The 21,550-nt window shown below is 47.6% G+C and overlaps 1 protein-coding gene across 1 annotated transcript in view; it reads left to right on the forward strand.

Moving 5' to 3' along the window:
• Positions 1-21,550, forward strand: part of LOC147747127 (cytochrome P450 4B1-like) — a 189,979-nt gene that overhangs the window by 97,715 nt on the left and 70,714 nt on the right. Inside the window, exon 6 of the mRNA XM_086952386.1 lies at positions 3,669-3,820. Coding sequence (XP_086808512.1) covers positions 3,669-3,820 — 152 coding nt within the window. The remainder of the gene's footprint in view (positions 1-3,668; positions 3,821-21,550) is intronic.

The raw sequence follows: 21,550 nt of genomic DNA on the forward strand, positions 1-21,550 counted from the left end.
CTCACAAAATGCATTTAGTTATTATTGAAATCAAGGCATTGTTTTCAGGTTCCACTCAAAGTGGCTATCATGAGGGGGCGTGGCCTGACCAGATAGCAGACCACATGTAGTTTCCTCCCTCTCAACCCGTCTAGTATCCTTCATCATCCTGCGATTCTGAAATATATTGCATCTCTGTCGGAACTAAGGGCCGCCTTCCTATGCTTGCTTGCTGAAATCCTGATTGACGGTAGTGCTCTTCTGAGCACGGGCATTGTCAGTGGCATTTTCGCAGCCCAGCTGGGCCTGGAAGTGGGGCCGTTCCAAGGGCTCTGCCAGCGGAGTGAGTCGGCAGCCCCTGGATCGCTGTAGTGAGGCATTAAGTGAAGGCCCCTGGGGCCGACATAATCATTGGCAGATAGGTTGGAGCGGGGTAATTTGCATCAAGGACGCTGACTTTTGGTCCCCAGAGCGGTGCTGGTGCTGCCCCATTGTGAGGGAGAGTCTTGACTCCACACAGAAGCACTGTACTGGCAGAGAAGAACCTGCTGGAGGTCAGCAGGCTAACTCTGACCCGCGTCCACGCCCCTCATCAGCAGCCTCCGTTGGCATTGATTCCTTCGGCTTAGCAGGACTGCGCTAAGGAAGGTTCTTGAGGTGTGACCTCCGGGCTGGAGGAATCAGTGGTCTTCTTTTGCTGCCTTCTCTCCACACTGGGCTACGGCCCCTCCCAATGGTTCAACTCAGGCAATGATGGTGGCAGATCTACCTGCCAGGAACACTGCTAATGCCCCTCTGCATACAGTGCCTACCATACGCAGTAGAAAATCCCTTGGGGGGCAGTACGCAATGCTTACTGCTCTCTTATAAGTAAATGAAGTGCTCACCAAGCCATACTGCAGGCAGCGAGCGTTAGGCTCCTGCAGACTTTCCTTTAAAAAAAGAACAAAAAGTTGAAGAACAGTCCAGTCCTTCTCCTGCTCCAGGCAAGAGCAGCAACTGCAGGCCGTCCTACCCCACACATGTCAGAGCAACGCTCCTCCCAGGCAGGTTCTTTTTAGATGTAGGTAGGATCTTTCTTGAAGTCTTTGATTTCTCTGAGACTTCCAACAAGACACAAGCACACACAAGCCCTTAGAGATTCTTCCCAAGCAGTATACCACAGCAGGGCAAAAAGAGTCAGTCCTTTTTCTCTGCCACAGACGGAAGCAGCAACTGCAGGCCAACCTACCCTTCACACAGAAAAGGCAGTGCTCCTCACACAGCTCGTCAGCTGTTCTTCTGGACAGGGTCCTCTAGTTTCCAGAAGTAATCTTAAGTCTTGGGGTTGAAGGTCTTATACTTATAACCCATTTTCTCATTCTTCTCTTTTCTTCAAAGTCTCTGAGCTCAGCCCAAACCAGTTCTGCCCCCCTAGCTTAAGCATGACCACAGGGGGGTAGAGACGGCATTATGCAAAGTAGACACAGCCTTATCAGGTGTTAGCGAAACTCCTCCCACCACTCTGAATGCAGACCAGGTCTATTCAGCCTGGCAATGAGGGGTAACATCCTTTACCCCGCGGATTTTACTCCGCAGTACCCTTTCAACGCGTCTTTTACAACGCAAGTCGTAACCACGACTTGCGCTGGAGGGCGCTACAGGACAGGGAATAATCTAATTTACTATCCAACACCTTCCCTACTGTACGTAGGCTGGTGTTGGAATAGTAAATTAAAAAATTCCTAAGTCCGCACCCCTACAACGCAAGTCGTGCTAACGACTTGCGTTGTAAAAAACGCGTTGTAACGGTACGCGTGGTAAAACCAAGCGTCGTACCGTCATACATCCGGCAATGAGTCACCCAGGCAAGTCGGGACACACCTCAACCCCTGTGTGACTGTCTAGAGTGAATGCACATACCCAGCTCCTGTCATTCCAAGACCAGACGGTGAATACACAAACAGGCAGAGGCACACATGGTAAAGCAGGAAAATGCCCACTTTCTAAAAGAAACTTTCTAAAAGTGGCATTTTCAATCACAGAATTTAAAAATTACCGTCACTAAAAGGTGTGTTATTAACTTTTGAGTTCAAAGAGCCTAAACTCCATTTCTCTGTCTTGTCCCAATGGGAAGATACACTTGTGAAATGTTACAAGGCAACTCCAATGTTAACCCAAGAGACAGACAGCCTTTCAGTAGTGAAAAGTAAAATTCCCCGTATTTCACTATTAAAACATGTAAAACAGACCAGCACACGTCCTACCTTTCACATACACTGACCCTGCCCATGGGTGTACCTTGGGCTTCTCTGGGAGTGCCTTGCATGTAAGAAAAGGGAAAGTTAGGACCTGGCAAGTGGGTGCACTTGCCAGGTCAACATGCCAGTTGACAACTGCATGTGCAGACACTGCAGTGGCAGGTCTGAGATACATTTACAGGGCTGCTCATGTGGGTGGCACAACCAGTGCTGTAAGCCCACTAGTAGCATTTGATTTACTGGCTCTGGCACACACCATACACTTTACTAGGGACTTACCAGTAAATCAAATGCCAATAATTGATAACCAATTAGAATTACAATTAACACAGAGAGCATATGCACTAAAGCACTGATCAGCAGTGGTAAAGTGCCCAGAGTCCTATCGCCAACACAAACCGGGTCAGAAAATTGGAGGCAAAAGGTTTGGGGATAAACCTGCAAAAAGGGCAAGGTCTAATGCAGCTCACTTATCATATGATCTTAGGTTAGCACTCCACTCAACCTTAACACCTTAGCAGCTATGGAACGTCCAGCTCCAGTGCTGAACGTTCCATTGCGCAGGTGCAGTTGGATCGTCCAACGGCCGACGGCAGCACTCCTGAGGTAGTGGTGCCGTCGGCCGTTGGAATAGGCGCAGCACTTATGAGGTTAAAGTTTAAGTTTAGCCTTTTGTGATTGATGCAAAATCAATGTTTATTCATGTCACGATTCCATACTTTTCATGTATATTTGTTTTTAAGGATTTATGTAGCGCAAACATGTCCCAGTGGTGTTGGTGTGCTTCACAGTTAAATACCAAGTTGCAACTGAACAGTAAAAGAAGTTAACAGATATAAAAAAAAGAGCACTGAAGAGACCATCATAGTTAAAGCTGTATAGTCAAAAAGCAGGGAGAAGATACATAAGGATTCATTTGGAAGTGTGAAAAGAGACTTAAGTTTTATGCCAGTGATTGATGCATTAATCACAACGGTATTGCCAAGAACACAAAATCTTCATACAAAGGAAGCCCTGGAGCCAGGTAAAGAGGCCTGACCGAGGAGATTTATATATGCGTAAGGGGGAAGAGAGAAGCAACATGGTTAAAAAAGAATGTAGAAAGGATAAACCAAGCGAAAGAAGACAAGAAGCGCCAAGTGCAAGAAATGAGTAGTAAAGAAAGAGGAAGAAGTCTTAGAAGTTGGTCGTAGTGTATGCAAGCCTGGTAAATTGACAAAGGTGGGTAGTAATGTTCAAAAGGCAATTACATGAGAAGTAGTGTTGTGGAGAGCAGGAGGGGGTAAGATCCAAATTCTAGTAGCACAGTCAAAGTAAGATTGGGCCACAAAGCGCTGTTTTAAGAATACCTGGACATTCCAGTGCAGAGCCTAAAACCTATTGCACTAAATCATGATTTTCAAACATGAAGAGTATCCTGTGTAATCTCCTCCTTTCCGTTTCCTCTAGTGACAGTTCCTATATCAATGCAGTCTTTGATCTGTCCTACCTAACAAATTTACGGCTCCGGTGTTTCCCTTATCACAATGATCTCATTTACTACCTCAGCCCACATGGATTCCGCTTCCGGAAGGCCTGCAAATTAGCACATCATCACACAGGTATGGCAGGTCCACGTTTTAAGCCCTGTTGGGAATTAATGTATAATAAGGTGGTTATGGTTAAATGTGAAAAATTGACAAATATGGAATCCAAAGAGAAGTGTTTGACACGTAATTGACAGCTTGATAACCAAAGAGGGTAGACTGATGGGCTTCGACAGAAAAGACCCAATATGATTGCCTAACCTTATTATGAAAGTCCTAGTGTAGGTTCTCTTAGCACCCCTTTTAATTCCTTTCTTCTATGAGTATTCTTCATGTTGCCATGCACAGGTTACTCAAACTCTACTCAAGAAAGGGAATGCCCCTTTAGAGAGGAGTGAATAGTGGGTTATCCTGGTAACGAATTAAAGCTTAAGCTCCTGTTGGCATGGCAACAAATGGGGGTAAACATTTGTTTGTGCGTAGATTGCGTTTTGATTGTTTACGTTTCTAAATAACACTCATCCGTTCCTGTAAGTAGACCTTTTCATCCACTTCGTCCTGATCAGAACAGGCTCTGTTTTGGGGCCGCTGTTGTAATCCCCGTGAAGAACTACTTTCACAGATCTCATCTTGCCCAGTCAACCACTTCGTCATCCTAGTCCTTAATAAAAAGAGGTATGTACATCTCTGACAGGCATCCCAATGGTCACCTAAAACAAAATGTCCTGGTCCCTAATAAGGAAGAGGCTCTACCATCCCTACTTCAGGCACTATAAATATAGAAGGCAGTAAACCACAACTCCTATGTTTATGCCCTTCCTGTGACAAATTCCCTGCTGTGCCCTGATTAGAGTCCACCCTTCCTTTGTTGTTTTTCTTTCTTTAAGGCCTCGTGCTATGCATTGAAACCTTAAGTAAATATACCAAGCAAACAGTAATTATATATGGTATATTTACTTAAGGTTTCAATCTATTCATTGGTTTAGTTGTCCACTTTGTCTTATGTGTCTTTAATTTACATGGGTATAGATAGTTAGACCCCACTGAAGCTAGACTATTTCCATTAATGACAAACTCAGCGAATGAAATCTGCTTTTCACACAACAGGGATACAAAATTTCTTTTGAATGTGATTACCCCCCTCCCTGTAATACATTTCAGGGGAACCTCTTTGTGTTAATAAATGTGTGACATTCACACCAGTCTCCTGATCACAGGTTGACCTCTGACAGTGGCTCATGCTACGTCACCTGGTGTACGGTCACTATCGTTTTCTCAGTGCTGCCTTTTTCAGCTTTACCAGGTTTTCTTGCATTCTGGACTGGACATGTCAAGTTGAATTAAAAAAGTAACCAACTTTAGTTCACTATGCTAGCCCTATATTTGGGACCTGCTGTACGGAATTTCCGTTTGCAAAAAGTGTTCGTAAAATTACACTCCAAAATTTTGTGAATTGAAAGGAATTTTGCAGTTCTGAATCCTAATAGGTTGCCATCGGACCTACCTATTCATTCATGAGGCAGGTCTTAAATTGTGACTCACTATGATTGGATGCCATCACAGGGTAGGTAGCCTGCTAGGGTCAGCCGAACACCATGTATGTGATTGCATTTTAAATGAAATATATATTTTTAAAAAATGCTGACACTTTTTCTTAAAAGAAATAGCTCTGTATTTAAAAAAAACTTTTTTATTTATTTCAGAGCTGACAGTGGCCCTAGGGACCACTACCTACTCCCCCAACAATCTTTTTTTTTTTTCATTCACAAAGAGGAGGTGGCCCCAGGTGGGGTGGGGGGCCTTGCCATTTGCAAAAGGGGCAAGACTTCATTTGAGGTATTGGTAAAATGTTAATATTTTGCACCCAGATTTCGGTTGCAAAATATTGATACATACATTAACAAATCGCTAATTGGGACACCCTAAACTGCCAAATTGCGATTGATTATGGGTTTCTGGACCTATTTTGTGATTTGGTAACACGTTACTAAATCGAAAAATGGGTTTAGTACATAATTAAAATCCATCTTGTGGTTGCAAACTCTGTGATTTTGCGAATTGCAGGCATTGTGAACACAAGATGGCTTTGTACATCAGGCCCAAAGTGATGCTTGGACATGGGTTGACACATGGTAATGTTCAAGGGTGAGCGCTGTGTGTTTTTCCTATGATAAGTACCATGGAGATCTGAGCAGCATAGAGGGTTTTGCAAATACAATTTTCTACTGAAAATTAGAACACAGACACAATTTTTCTTATGCCTCCAATCTTCCATCTGTTCATGGGACACTTAAGTCTGAAAGTATAGAAATTGGAGCCTACAGGGTATTTACTGGGTCTCCAAGAGAGCTGATATCCTCCTTGTGTGACACTGTCCATTGTAGCAATGGACTCTGATCTTTGGTATAATAGATCACGCTTTACAGTTTCAGCCTTTGATGCAATTTTTTCCCTTATGGCCCTTACTTCACTCAGAAGAGTCTGCACTCAAGGGATCGCATGCTGTTCCACGGCAGACTCCTATCAACCCCCTTGAAGGACTGTGCAGGACTAAGGCATAAGGGGTGCTTTTAGAATGTGCAGCACACTACTCCTTTCTGTTGTGTTTTATGTCTGCATTACTCATCCTAGAAGAAGAAACGTTGTGAGTCAGAATGTGCATAGAAATTCGGGGGTGTTTCCAGAAATAAAAAACTAAAATCTCCTTGTTGGAACCAGCACTTTCTGATTGACTGAGGTAATCTCCCAGCCAGGCAGAACCTACCGCTCCTGTTAGTGTATAACCTGCGCTCACCCTTGGGTGGCTTGGCACTGAGCAGTCCGGCTTCTACAGAGGCAATGTGTAAAGCATTGGCACAGCACTCACTCAAATAAGTACTTGGAGTGTCACAAAAGAGACTTCACATGTGATGTATGTCAATAATGTTTATATCCAACACACTTAACCGCATCGCTGCTGTGGTGATTTTTGCGCAGTGCGGCTGTTTTCGATTAACCATGTTACATGACGAGCTCAGCTCGTCATCCGCACACGTCACCTGTGGCTGATGACGAGCTGAGCTCGTCATCAGCATCGAAGGGGTTAATAATCAACATAACATGAACATCATGTACTTCTGGGCATAAATCACATTCAAAATTATTTCTAGCATTCCTATGCCCAGCCGTATTAAAATGACATCAGCAATATGCACACATGGGAACTAGTTAATCCTACACCTCCACCACCCATATGCGGTAAAATAGGTTCTCCACCCCAACAAGTATTATAAATCAACTCCACAAAGTAAGACCATGCACCACAGGTCAAAACGATATCAGAATTATGTACATATGCAAGATTATGCTACTTTTTAGCAGCACCGTGGGCAGAAGATGCGCGAGCAAAACCAATGTCAAATGTAATACTTTTGTAACAAGAAATCAACGAACTTGACAGACCACCAGCCAGCGTTGTGAATCACAGGCGGTTCGCCCAATGTCCCTCCCACAGAGGACACTCACTCCCGCTATGCAGTGCAACAGATATCAGGCAGGTCCCTACGGAACACACCAAGCACGCTAACATAATGCCACTGATGCCCAGCAGGTCAGTTGGGATAGTGCTGCAGACCCCATGGTCACAAACCTCCCTCCAACTCACCCAGAGTAACCTACACCTCCGTGATTGAAGACACCCATCCTCCCCCCAGGCACTAGGCCACACCCAGCCAAAGTCCTTCTTAACCAGGGTCCCAGCAAAGCAGGTGGGGGTAGGTAGCAAGGTCAATTAGGAGGCTGTCGGCAAAAGAGTTTGACAGCCACTTGAGAAGTTTACCCACAGGATGCAGAGCAGGAACTGGCGGAGGGCAATAATCGGGTATACAAAAGAGGTCCACAAGTGCCATCTGGCACCAGACCAGTTCCACAAAGCACAGGGGGAGGAGGGTCACACGGTATCTTGACCTACTTCTGATCATTCTTGGAAGTGTTCCTCCAGTGCAGACAATCACACCAATCATGCCCCCAGCCAGGCGACACTACCTGGCACCACGATGCTGTCGGGAAAGGCGGGTGAGGAGGGAGCTATTGGTCTGCCTTGATGAGGGCCAGAAAAGGAACAAGCATGGAATGATGAGTGAAGCAGGGCGGGGTGCCTTTCGGAAGGAAGAGCCTCCCCATCAGGTACACGTTGATCGTAGTTGCTTCCAGACAATCCAGATTTCGTCTAGTGTGCGATGATACAAGTCGCACCAGACCGTCTTGGTCACATAACGGAGAGTTGCAATATCAGCACCTCCCTCAGAAGAAGGCACAACGTCCAGTGCATGCTCATATTGGTTGCACTAGACAATCTGGGCACAACATCTGGTGCACCATTATGAGTGGCACCAGCCTGGTCCGGTCACACACAATGAAGAGCTGCAATTCCTTACCTCTGTGGAAATGAGGCACAACATCCAGTGCATGTTATTTGTCACACCAAACAATCTGGCCACACACACATAGGCGCATGTTCAGCAGCACCACATGAGGTAGAATAATGAATTATTATGGTTATGCCCCTACCTCCGAGGGCCGCAACCTGTGAATTGGATGCTGCACACAATGAGCTATCAGGTGGCGTGTCACATGAGAGGGATGTGGAATGATCAATGAAGCGGGTGACTTTGGATCCCACAACTGGTGCATCTACTCCCCACCAACAAGATGCTTATGCGTGCTGACGTCTCTACTATGAAGGGGCCACACATGTTCGATGCGAGCAAGATTTCTGAGCTCCACACCAGGCAATCCGTTTTTTTGAGTCTTACGCTGCACTACAAAATGGATTCCACCCGGCAATGTGGCTACTTGTGAGGGCACTGCTCTCCAGGTCTCACAGGTAGAGACTGGGAGTCCTTTGTAGGAGATCTTTGAAGTCCCTGAGACCTCGGAAAACAGGGGGCTAGCTTGGCAAGCCCTTAGAAAGCACACGTCCGGGTGCCACACAGCAGCAGGTATTTGACCCAGGCCAGACACTATTCAGACTGGCCACACAGTTCCTCTCAATCGCAGTAATCCTCCGAGTGCATTCCAGAGTTCCTCTGGCAGTGTGCTCTACACAGTTCCAGGTTATCCGGTCCAGCGTCTTCACAAGCGTATCCCCCCTCCTTCCTGAAGTGGGGCACCAGTCGTTATGCTACAGTGTGGTGTAGGTCAAAGGGTCTGCTTTTGAACCACAGATGTCTCCCCTAAATTTCAGTCCTGTCTGCCATGAGATTGTGGAATGCAGATTGTAATCTTTAGTGGGGGCCACGTTCTGCCTCCTGAGGCCAAGTGTAAAAACCTCTTCCTCCAATCACTCCATCTAGGCCCGTAAATGTCTGTCATTACAGTTTTGTGGCCAGTGTTTTATAGCTGGAGTTTGGGGGAGCACATCTGGGCATTCCCCAGCAACAGTGTGGATTGGAGCCAAGCACAACAGCACACGAGAGGATTTAAGAGCATAGAAATGCCCACGTTTTAGTGGCATTTCTACACAGGTCATGACAAAGTGACCTTTACCATGGGAAAGAGGTTGTTACTTTGAATCAAATGATATCAAACATGATGCGGCTGCACCACTGCAATCCAGGGTGGCAGCCCACAGTAGCAGTCTGCTATGGCAGGCTGGACACGTTCAGCAACACCATCTGTGCCAGTGCGCCTACCAGCCTGCAATGAAATGAAATGAAATGAAATGAAATGAAAAAGAATTTCTAAAGCGCATGGCTGCCCTTGAGCGTCCCAGCGCTACGTGTACACACAGACAGACCTCCTCTGAACCGCATCCCGAGATGTTAGTCATTCTGGGGGAAAAGGAACGTTTTCAAAGATTTTCGGAATCTGGTCAAGTTAGGTTCTTTCCTCATTGATGTTGGGAGGGAGTTCCATAGCTGGCCCGCATTTATTGAGAAGCGGCGTCCTCCGGCCCTTGCTCTTTTTGCTCTCGGGATAGCTACCAGGTTTTCCTCGCCAGAGCGGAGCGTTCGTGATGATTTGTAAGGGCGGATCAGATCTCTGAGGATCGGAGGGCCTGTGCCTTGGAGGACTCTGAACACTGTACAGAGCGCTATGAATTTCACTCTCGCTCTTATGGGCAGCCAATGGAGTGCTTTCAAGGCCAGTTTCGCTGACGTTCTTCTGGGTGTATTCGTCAGCAGTCTTGCGGCTGCATTCTGTGCCCTCTGGAGCACGTTCAGGGTGTATTCCGGTGCAGCCAGGAAAAGGGCGTTGTTATAATCCAGTCTTGACAAAATAAGGCCCTGTACCAGCAATTTCCTGGAGTCTAGTGGGAGTAAGGGCATAACTTTCCGTATTGAGCGGAGCAGCCCATAGCAACACCCTGCGGTTTTTTTCGCCTGAGTGTGCATCGACAGCTCCGGTTCAAGCCAGACGCCAAGACTTTTTATGGATCCCTTCGGGGTCGGAGGATCTCCTAAGCAGGCCGGCCACATACATTTGGGGAGGGAGGTGCAGAGATTTCCCAGCAACATCACCTCGGTTTTGGAGGCATTAAGCTTGAGTCTTGGGCACAGGTTTAGGCTCACCATTGGTGCAACGCACACACCAGCCTGCACCCGCAGGCTTGACATGTATTCAGAAATAGCAGCACAACGCACCTAGACTGCAGTGACAGACTGGTCAAATATTTGGAAATACCAGATGTGCACCATGCACCCCTGTCTACAGTGGGATGCTGGTCACGTATTTGGGAGACACAAGTGGGTGCAACGCACATTTTAGATAAGCACCACTCCCTAATGTGAGTGTGAAGGAAGTGTGCACCCTTTCCCACTGCTTCTACAGTGGGAAAGTGCCCCAATCCCTACAGCCACTACAAAAGAATCAGCAAAACCTAGTAGGAAAGAAGCAAAAATTGTGGGTAAATGCTACCTGAAAAGTTCAGGTCTAACACGCCTATATTGTTGAGCTGGCAAGAGCTCACTGTACACACTGCCTGTCATCAGCTCAGCACCACATTATCCCCAGCGTTTGTATTCTTTGGAGATTCAATAGAAATTCTCATATGAACAGGGACTTAGCTTAGTCCAATACATCCACGGGGTGTAAGTCTGAAGTGCCACAAGAATAAGCTTTGCGTACCCAACTAAAATAGAATGTGTATCACGTAGTCTGGGAATGACTGTCTATGGGAAACTTCAAAGATGACCATGGGGGTTTTAGCCAACTGGCAAGAAAGATGGTTGCTCACTAAAGCGGCTGCTGTCACTCTCTGCAGTAATCCCCTCCAACATCTGCGTAACTATCCGAACACCACAGCCACAAATCTGAAGCCTGTGCTCTACTGACTCTGGGGCACCGGTGACTGTAACTGCAGGTGGGGTCACTATCACAGTGCCCAGAGCAAGGCCTTTGAGGTGCGGTTGAGCCTCTGCCTCGCATACCTCGATGCAGTGGAAGGGCTGCGCTTTGAAGGTGGCCGGAAAGAAATGGAGCTGGAGTGCCTTCGTCTGGGGATGACCCTGTGGGGACCACCCACCAAGACGAGACAACAGCTGTGGAAAACCGCCATGAGAAAGATATGACTCCATCCCTCTTATGTCCGGGCTGGTGTGAAAGGCTGCGGGGAGCCTCGGGAGGATCAGACTGCTGAGAGTGGGAGGGACAAAAACCTAAAGGCGTGCTGGGAAAGAAGCTCCTGAAGCATTCCCGTAGGTGACTAACAAGCTGGATCGGCCTTGACCTCTATGAGGAGGGTGTTGCTACACTTGATCTGAGGTTTGGAATCTGTCCCCTAGCCGGCGTGGCCTCGCTCCTTCCAGGGCGGGTCCCCAGGTCCGGCGGCTGTGCTACCTAACAACCACACAACAGAGTACTGAGGCCTTCTGAGACATTTGGCCAATGCCTAAAAGTACTTCCAGAAAGCCAGTAGTGGAAATACTGGACACTGGGACGCTGGTGGAAGAATTGCCACAATTTCACCTTGATTTCCTCAATGGGAACCGCTATACCGCCTGGGAGACTGAAGCCCTCAAATAGCGAGTCCTGGATTAGTTTGCACTGCAAGGGGACTTGCTCCTTGGGTCGCTGAAACCGTTGCTGGAAGCTCATAGTGGTTGTAGGTTGGAGACAGTGCTTACCTGAAGCCCATCACTCAGCTACAGCGAAACAGATCCCATTGGGTGAGCCCTTGCCGCAGGGCTTCATTAGACTTTTTGGTGACTGCCTGGATGGGGGGAGGTCTCCCCTGCTTCTACTTTCTGAGACATGGCTGCTCACTTGCGCCCGGGATTTTTGTCCTTGTCCTGGAGCCTCTCACGGCCTGTATTAGAAGCGACCCATGTGTTAGAGGGCTATGGTGGGCGAAGGATGGGAAGACAGAATCTCACTTTATACAGGTGACATCCTGCTCTCCATCGCTGTTCCTCCATTCTCTGATAGTGATTAATAAATTCACACCTTTTCATTTCTATGCAGGATATAACATAAAATTAAAGCAAATCCTTGATCTGTGTTTCCTTCATGGACCTGCTCTGTGCTTACCTGCTTGTTGTGAGGCTTGGGTAGTCAGATAGTTTCCGCTATCTGGGGTACTCAAAACGTTTATTATGCACATAACCTTGAACCATTGCTTTCACAGTTCTGTAGAGACATCCAGCACTGGAGAGCCCTGTTCCTTTCTCTTCTGTGGAAAACTGCTCTATTCAAAATGATGTTCTTCAAAACCCACCCTATCTGGCCATCGGTCCAATTTGCAGCCAATATATAGTGCAATCCATATACTCCTCTGGGTTGGAGTGCCCCCTCGCATAGTTCTCCAGAGACTGACCAGAAGCTAGTATGATGGGAAAATTGCGCTCCCCGATCTCCAAAAATATTACTGGGCGTCACAGCTCACAGTAGTCAATGATTGGGCTGACCTCCCGGAGGAAGAGCCGGCCTATAGGATGGACATGGTAAATATGCAACCTGGAGGATACCTCCGAAATATCTATGGGGGGGGGGGGAATGCACAATGCACCTCCCCAACCTAACTGCAGTCACTCTTACCCTCTGGCACACTGCACTAAACACCTTGGGCTCACGAGACAAGATCACATGTGCTACACCCCTGTGGGTGGCGGCACGTCTGGGCACTTTAGCCTTACAGGGGGGTTTCGACAAATGGAACCTTATTTGCCTGTCTAGAGTGGGAGACCTGCTTGGAGGGTGAGGTGATTCCCTTCCCAGCACATCAAAACGAATACCAAGATTTGTAACACCCTGTAGAAAGTGCTTCCCAGGGGTAAGGAACTGCCCGAGTCCTCCCCACTTGAAGACAGGCTGCTGGACGAGTACATGCCCAGGAAAGCAATCTCTCAAACCTGTCGTAAACTGTTAAACAATTCCCTGGACACCTTGACTCGCCTCTGTGGCAGCTGGGAATGAGGTCCAGTTGACTTAGAGAATGATGAGTGACCGAGGCATTGGCATCTTTCTGGGAGGCAGCAATCGGATCTTGACTTCGCTTGGTGCAACTTAAAGTCCTCCATAGGTATTCTTATGCAGGGACAATGCCGGTCAAAATGGGAAAGGCTGAGTCAGCACTCTGCCGTAAGAAATGTTGTCAGAGAGGGATTTCTTCCACAAGATATGGACTTGCCTATAACTTCAAAGGTATTGGACAGCAGTCGACTTGTCTTAATAGTGTTAGTGGGAGTGCCATGACGCCAACAGTGAAATGGGATTCTCTGAGATTTAATGGACCTCATCTGTATGGAACGTCTTTGGTTTACTTTGGGGTTGATGGTAGCTAAACGTAACCTTGCACGAATGTGGGGAGCTGCACTGCCTCTGCAATTTGGCGAATGGAAGTGAGACATGGAATGATGTATGCAGGCGGAAAGAGTGGTGTACGAGAGCAGGAGCAGCCTGAACAAATGGTCTAAAATATGGGGCGAAGTGTTACACCTATTGAGTAGAGATCTGTGCCCCCTTGTGGACACCATTCAAGACTCTTGCGGCCCGCGGAGCCTAGACCATGTAGTTTCCTTGTGAACTGTCTGGGGTGGATGGGGACAGGGGCCATGGGGAATTGCTGATTATTTGACATTTGAAGACCTATACTATGATGTCATTTATTATATATGTTACTTAACGTCAATGTGCCTTTTTTGTCATTTTTATGCAATAAAAACATTTTGCAAAACAGAATAAAAGACTACTATGGAAGAGGGGATGAATTGGTGCTAGTGGAGGTGGACCAGTACATTCCCAAATTCATTCGAATCTATCCGAATAAGAGGTCAATGTGTGCTTAAAAAAACAAAAGCTCGACAAAAGACTGAGTTAAGCACACAGCATGAAAACCCTAGCCAATCCCAATACGTGCCCAGGAGGTGCAGTAGCTGCTTGCAAGTGGAGCCGCAATAGTAGCAAGTGGAGACGTGGGTCCCGTGCTCACTACGCCAATGGAGTCAAGCTATTCTGGCTGAGGACGGCTGATAGCCAGAAACCGGTCCTAGGATACATGATTCCGGTCCAGGGAAGACATGGCTTGGCAGTTCGGGCTGGACTGTTCCCATGAGTCACAGGGTCAAGGCTGCTTTGCATGTGGCCATGTCTGAACTGGGGTGGCTTGGTGAGCAAAATAAAGATGGATTAAACCCAGATCTGTGACTTGGGTGAATGTTTTGCCAATGTGCAACATTCCGTCTATCTTGTGTGTTTTGCTGTTCGCCCTATGTGGGAAGGGTATGCCCAGACATGGGTCCCGTGCTCTCTACGCCACTGGAGTCAAGCTATCCTGGATGATGACGGCTGATAGCCAGAAACTGGTCCTCGGATGCTTGATTCTGGTCCAGTGAAGACATGGCTGGGAGTTTGGGCTGGACTGTTCCCATGAGACACAGGGTCAAGGCTGATTTGCATGTGGCCATGTCTGAACTGGGGTGGCGTGGTGAACAAAATAACGATGGATTAAATCTAGATGTGTGACTGGGGAGGAAATATTTTGCCAACGTGCAACATTCCATCCATCATCTTGTGTGTTCTTGGTGAGACATTGGCATGAAGTGAAAATTATACAATGCACTGTAGACTATCACAGTCAGGTAGGTACCCCACGCCCGACAAGTAAAGCACCAACACCATACTTCGTTCACAGTACCTAAGGCACTGTAAACTAGTTGTCACAATGCCCCAGTACATAAAGCGGCATAGCTAGACCAGCTCCCACAATGCTGTTGTATGTGAATTAGTGTAGTGAGGCCGGACAGTTTCCACAGTTCAGCCATATGCAATGCACCATTGGCAAGCCAGTGTTCACAGTTAAATGGTGCATTCTGCCGCAATGTGGACATTGTTCTGAATGAGGAGTTCAACGCACGCCACCGCTAAGTGGAACAGGATATTCAGGATATATCATATTGCCCCAGTATCAACTCATGTAAAGCAGCATTGGCAGACCTGTAACACTTGTCCCCAACATGCAAATCACAAATGTTGTGTTCTTTGGCAAACCACTTACTAATCCAATCTCACCCTCTTCTGCCTTTACTGCTAAGATTGTGAGCACTTTGTTACAGTGCTGTAAGTAACCAGTTCAGCACTGTTCAACAAGTAAGCCCTTTCATTTATAGGAAAGGTATGTTAAATACAAAGTGACGTTTTAAAAGCTTGTGCAGCTTTTTACTATTTTGATAAATACAGCCCCAGTTCGAAGTTTATTTTTCTTTCATATAGAACAAAATACATAAATCCGGCTACCAGGTTTTCCTATCACACTTAAAAATGGGGGTTGCTCCTGCCCAGCCTGACATCTTGCATCCCTGGACTCTCTGGAAAGGACTTCCAGTGCTGGGCTGTGACGCACTGATGACGTCAGAGATATGTACCTATCAATCAATCAACCGAGAATTTGTCGAGCGCACAACTCAGTCCTTGAGGGTCTCAAGGAGCTAAAGGGAGGGCAGCTGCTACTGCTCGAACAGCGAGGTCTTACGAAGTCTCCTGAAGGTCAGTAGGTCCTGGCTCTGTCGCAGGTGGATGGGGAGGGTGTTCCATGTCTTGGCGGTGAGGTGGGAGAAGGATCTGCTGCAGATGGTCGTTCGGTGTATGCGTGGAATCGTGGCGATGGCGAGGTCAGCCAAGCGAAGCTGGCGGTTGGGGGTGTAGAAGGTGAGTCTTTTGTTGAGGTATGTAGGTTCGGCTTTGTGGAGTGCTTTGTGAGCATGAATGAGGAGCTTGAAGGTGTTCCTCTTGTTGACGGGGAGCCAGTGCAGGTCTCTGAGGTGGGCAGTGATGTGACTGTGGCGGGGGATGTCGAGGATGATGTGTGCGGAGATGTTCTGAATTCTCGCGCAGCATGCGGAGGGTGCTGAAGCAGGAGGAGGAGACGGCGTTGACTTGCTGGACTGTTGACTGTGATGAGTCCAGGATGAATCCCAGATTGCTTGTTTGGTTGGTGGGTGTTGGCGCAGCTCCCAGCGAGGCCGGCCACCATCAGTCGTCGCAGGCGGAGGGGGTGGGGCCGAGGATGAGGACCTCCGTCTTGTCCGAGTTCAGTTTCAGGTGACTGTTCTTCATCCATTCGGCGATGGCCTTCATTTCTTCATGGAAGTTGTTCTTGGCGGTGGCCGGTTCTTTGGTGAGGGAGAGGATCAGCTGGGTGTTGTCGGCATATGAGACTATGTTGAGGTCGTGCAACCGGCCAATGTTGGCGCGCGGTGCCATGTAGAAGTTGAAAAGGGTCAGGCTGAGGTATGACCCATGGGGTATGCCGCAGGTGATCTTGGTGGCTTCGGATCGGAATGGAGGGAGGTTGACTCTGGGTTCTGTCGATGAGGAAGGTGGTGATCCAGTCCAGGGCTTTGTCGTGGATTCCTGCGTTGTGGAGGCAAGTGCATAGGGTGTGGTGGCTGACGGTGTTGAAGGCGGCCGAGAGGTCTAGGAAGATGAGGGCCATGGTTTTGCAGTTGTTTAGCAGGGTCCTGATGTCGCTGGTGGGGGCGATGAGGGCGGTTTCAGTGCTGTAGTTGCTGAGGAAACCGGATTGAGCCCAGTCCAGGGTGTTGTTCTCTTCGAGGAAGCGGGTCAGTTGCCTGTTGACAATCTTCTCGATGACTTTCGCCGCGAACGGGAGCAGGGAGATGGGCCGTAAGTTCTTGAGGTCCTTTGGATCTGCCTTGGGTTTCTTGAGTAGGGCGTTGATGTCAGCTTGTTTCCAGCTCTCCGGGAAGGTGGCAGTCTCAAAGGAACTGTTGAAGATCTTCCGGATTTGGGGTGCGATAATGGAGCTTGCTTTGTTGAAGATGTGGAGAGGGCATGGGTCTGACAGTGTTCCAGCTTGTTCATTGTTGACATGGTTCCAGGAGAGTAGGAGGCTGGTGTGGGTGGGGTGCCATGGGTCTGGGGTGTCGGCGCATTTTGGGGATTGGGGTCTGTGTGTTGAAACTGTTGTGGATGTCTCTGATCTTGCTGTGGAAGAATGTGGCAAGAGAGTCCCATAGGTCTTGTGACGGCGGGATGTTGTTAGTGCTGGAGCTGGGTTTGGCGAGTTCCTTCATGATGTTGAAGAGCTCTTTGCTGTTGTGTGCATTGTTGTCGATTCGTTCCTTGAAGGAGGTCCTTTTGGCAGTTCGAATGAGTTGGTGGTGCCTGCGGGTGGCGTTCTTGAAGGCCGAGTGGTTGTCCGGTGTCTGTTCGTGGCGCCACTTCTTCTCAAGTCTTCGGCAGGTCTGTTCGGGTGCCTGGAGGTCGGTGGTGAGCCAGATGGCCCTTCTATCATTGCGGCTGTTTGAGGGTTTCTTGACCAGGGTGAGAGTGTTGGTGCAGTTTTTGATCCATTGCCTGAGGTTTTGGGCTGCTGTGTCCGTGTCGGTGTGGTCTGTTGGTGGGTCTCTGGCAAGGGTGATGATTAGCTGGTCTTCGGGGTGACCTTCTTCCAGCTGCGACAGGGGAAACATGGTGTGTGGGTGTGTGCGGTGTCTGTCTCGCAATAGAAGTGGATTGAGCAGTGGTCAGTCCAGTGGAATTAGGTGGTGTGGCTGAAGGTGACGTGGCTGCTGCCGAAAAAGATGGGGTCGATCGTGTGTCCGGCAGATTGGCTGGGTTTCGGAACAAGATGAGTTAGAGGTTGTCGAGCAGGGTGGTGAAGTTGCTGTCGTTTGTGTTCTCGAGGTGGAAGTTCAGGTCTCCGAGGAGGATGTAGTCTGTGGAGGCCAAGGCGTGCAAGTTGATGATATCTGTGATGGAGTCGCTGAACTGGGCCAGAGACTGGGGGGGTCTGTAAATGAGGGTTCCTCTTAGGGTGGTGTTGGGATCGATGTGGTTCTGGAAGTGCAGGTGTTTGGCGGTGCTGAGGGTGTCTTTGGTGCTGTTTGATATTCTGAGGGCATTCTTGTGGATGATGCCTAATAATAATGGAGACCCTGCAATATGGCTGATAGAAAGAAAGCTAGAATTTCTATTGTTGAATTGACGAAGGCTCTCTGGCTGCACAGACATCACTGCTGCTCCCCAGGCTTTGTGGATACCCAACACTGACCACAAACTCAAGAATGCATATGTGGGAGTGGGGGGGATGTGACGCACCACCCACTCCCTATGAAGGTATTCCCCTGCATATGAAGCTCATGAGTCGGATTAAATCTATTTGCCTGGCTGTATCATATATTTGTGCACCAAACAAAGGCGTTTGCAACTTTTGAGGCAATGCACATCGGTAATGCCAACTAAACTTACTTTGATAGCTTTATTTCGGTCTAAGACAATAAAAGTGCAATAAAATATGTACAAGCACAATAATAAAACATAAATACTTCAGAGTTAAAAAGTTATTAAATTTGTAATTTGCAATTTGTAACTGGGTGTTGTATCGCGCCAACTCACCGACAGGTCTCAAAGCGCTACTGACCGAGTACAGCAACAAGAAACAAGATGAGAGTATAGGAGTGTCTAAAGCTAGTAACCGACTACTGGAATGTAAATGCGTCTTTGAAGAGTAAAGTCTTCAGGGACTTCCTAAAGTGGAGAAGGTTGGATTCTCTACGAAGCTCCTCCGGTAGCTTATTCCAGATGATAGGAGCCTGAACTGAAAAAGATCTGCCTCATTTTGTTGCCAGCCTAAAGCGTGGGCAGGATAGCAAAAAAGAGCCGGACGATCGCAGGGCGCGCTTAGGTTCATATATTTCAAGCCTATCTTTTATATAGGCTGGCGCCTGTCCGTGGATTGCTTTATGGCAGATGCACATACTCTTGAATTCGACTCTTTGTACTATAGGCAGCCAATGTAGCCTATAAAGCAAAGGGGAGGCACGAGTCCGCCTCGGCACTCCAAATATCAGACGAGCTGCGTCATTCAGGATGACCTGAAGACGGTTGGTGGAATTTTTTGGGAGGCCAAGGTATAACGCATTGCCGTAGTCAATTCTAGACACTATTGTGGCTGAGACAATGGTTCGAAGCATATTCCTTGAGAGTAGGGGGACGAGCTTGCGTAGTTGCCTGATCAAATTGGTACAAGAGCCAACTACAGCGGACACTTGGTTAGCCATCGAGAGTTCCTGATCGATTTTCATACCGAGGCTCTTAACACTAGGGCACGGTTTTGGGGTAGGTCCAAGTTCTTGTGGCCAAAACAAATCATTCCAGGGGGAGGTGGAGGTTGAAACTAAGAGGACTTCCGTTTTATCTGGATTGATTTTCAATAAATTGGACGACATCCAGTTTACTGTAAATCGTAATATATCTTGGGCCATGGACTGAGCCGATGGTGTGTTGTCGATACTCAGCAGCAGCTGAGTGTCATCGGCATAGTTAAAAACTTTACATGTTCATGTTTGCCAGGGACTCTATCAATGGCTGTAAATAAAAATTAAATAAAAGCGGAGAGAGCGCAGACCCCTGCGGGACTCCACAGGCTAAGGTGCCCACATCGGAGACCTGATCTGCTAGCTGGATCCTCTGCGTCCTCCCTGATAAGAAGGCTGTTAACCATTTGAGGGCTTGCTCTCCTATCCCGGACCTAGCCAATCTGTCCAGGAGCAGTGCATGGCTGACAGTATCAAACGCCGCTGAAAGATCTAGTAATATCAGGGCGCTTGGCTTTTTACTGTCAGCCATGCATCTGAGCTCATCTAGTACAGACAGCATTACTAGTTCTGTGCTATGGTGGGCACGAAACCCAGCTTGCCGCTCCTGGAGAAGATGGTGAGATTCCAGGAGGGATGACAGGGATTTTAGCACGTGCTGTTCTAGTACTTTTGACAGAAATGGCAGCTGGGAGATTGGCCTGTAATTCTTCAGGCTGGTTGGATCTGCCCCAGGCTTTTTTATCAGGGGTCTGACGCGTGCCTCTTTAAAGGTAGTTGGTAATGATCCAGTAGCTAGTGAGATGTTTAGGAGGTCTAAGATCTGGTCCTCTAGAATCGGAATTGCTAGTCGAAAGATGTCGGGCGGGCAGGGATCGGCGGGGGAGCCTGACTTGGTGGATGCTACAAGTTGTCTCAGGGTGGTAGGGTCGATTTCGGGGAATCTGGTGAAGATAGGGATTGAGGAGTTTAAAGGAGGCAGTTGTTCGGTGTGTATGACTGAATTGTCCTTCTTGATATCAGACAAGATGGTCGCTACTTTTTCAAGGAAATATCCTTGAAAGGTATCACAGTCGATCAATATGTCTGCCTTTTCCTCCTTCATACTTAGCTCTTTCAGGATTTGGAAGGTTTCTCTCTGGATGTTTGTAGCGTTATTTATGCGTGCCTCGTAATAATCCTTCTTAGCTGATACAATAAGCTTTTTATATGTTTGAAACGATGTTCTATATGATTCCCTATCGGTATCCTTTTTGGATTTCCTCCAACATCTTTCGAGATAGCGGAGCTTTCTTTTTTGATCGCGTAGACTTTGGGTGAACCAAGGGGCTCCTTTCTCTGCACCCTTTACTTTTTGTGTCTTTTCGGGGGCTAACTCATCATTTGATTGCCTAAGGGTAGTTATTATCGTATCATACTTTGCGTCAAGGTCAGTACCATCTGGAGGGATAATGGATTTCTGTTTGTATTTGGGCAGGACTTTGGCCAGGGTATCGGAATTCACTTTTTTCCATTGGCGCACTTTTTTAGTTTTTAAAGGGAGTTTAGTCTGGGAATTATTTTGCGGTATGTCGTACAAGATTAGGTGGTGATCCGACCAGATACAGGGTGTAATGCTTGTGATGACCTCCTTTGGCATAGAGGACCAGATGAGATCTAAAATGTGGCCTTTTATGTGGGTTGGAGCTTCCACAAGTTGTGCCAGTCCAAGAGCGGTCATAGTGGTCTGTAATTTCTGGACTAGTGGATCTTGATCACTTTTATCCCAGTGGACATTAAAGTCACCAGTTACCAAGATGTTTTTGTAACGTGTGCATAAGTCTGATATTATAGGAAAAAAGAGATCGTTGAACATTGAGGTACTTTGGGGTGGGCAATACACTGTTAAGATAATGAGACAGGAGTTGTTCATAATGATTTTTATCCCTAGTAGATCGACGGTATTTATGGTCTCCGATAAGATTTTGGTTACCGTAAGCTGCCTTTTAAAAATCGTTGCTACGCCCCCGCCTCGGGCCCCCTCTGGTCGATTATGCCAGATCATATCATACCCGCTAGGAAGGGCGGCGATGATATCCGGGGAAGAGGTATCACTCAACCAGGTTTCGGTGAGTGTCAGGATATCGATAGTCTCGTCCTGTAGAAGGGTGAACATTTCCAGGTGGTGTTTCTGCAATGACCTGGTATTAAGGGTAGCTAGCTTTAGGGGGGGTGGAAGACTAAAGTTCTTACAGCTAGGAATATGCAAGATGTTGTTTTCCTTAAGAGC

The sequence above is a fragment of the Lissotriton vulgaris genome, chromosome 1_1, assembly GCF_964263255.1.
Source record: "Lissotriton vulgaris chromosome 1_1, aLisVul1.2, whole genome shotgun sequence".
NCBI classification, from domain to species: Eukaryota; Metazoa; Chordata; class Amphibia; order Caudata; family Salamandridae; genus Lissotriton; species Lissotriton vulgaris.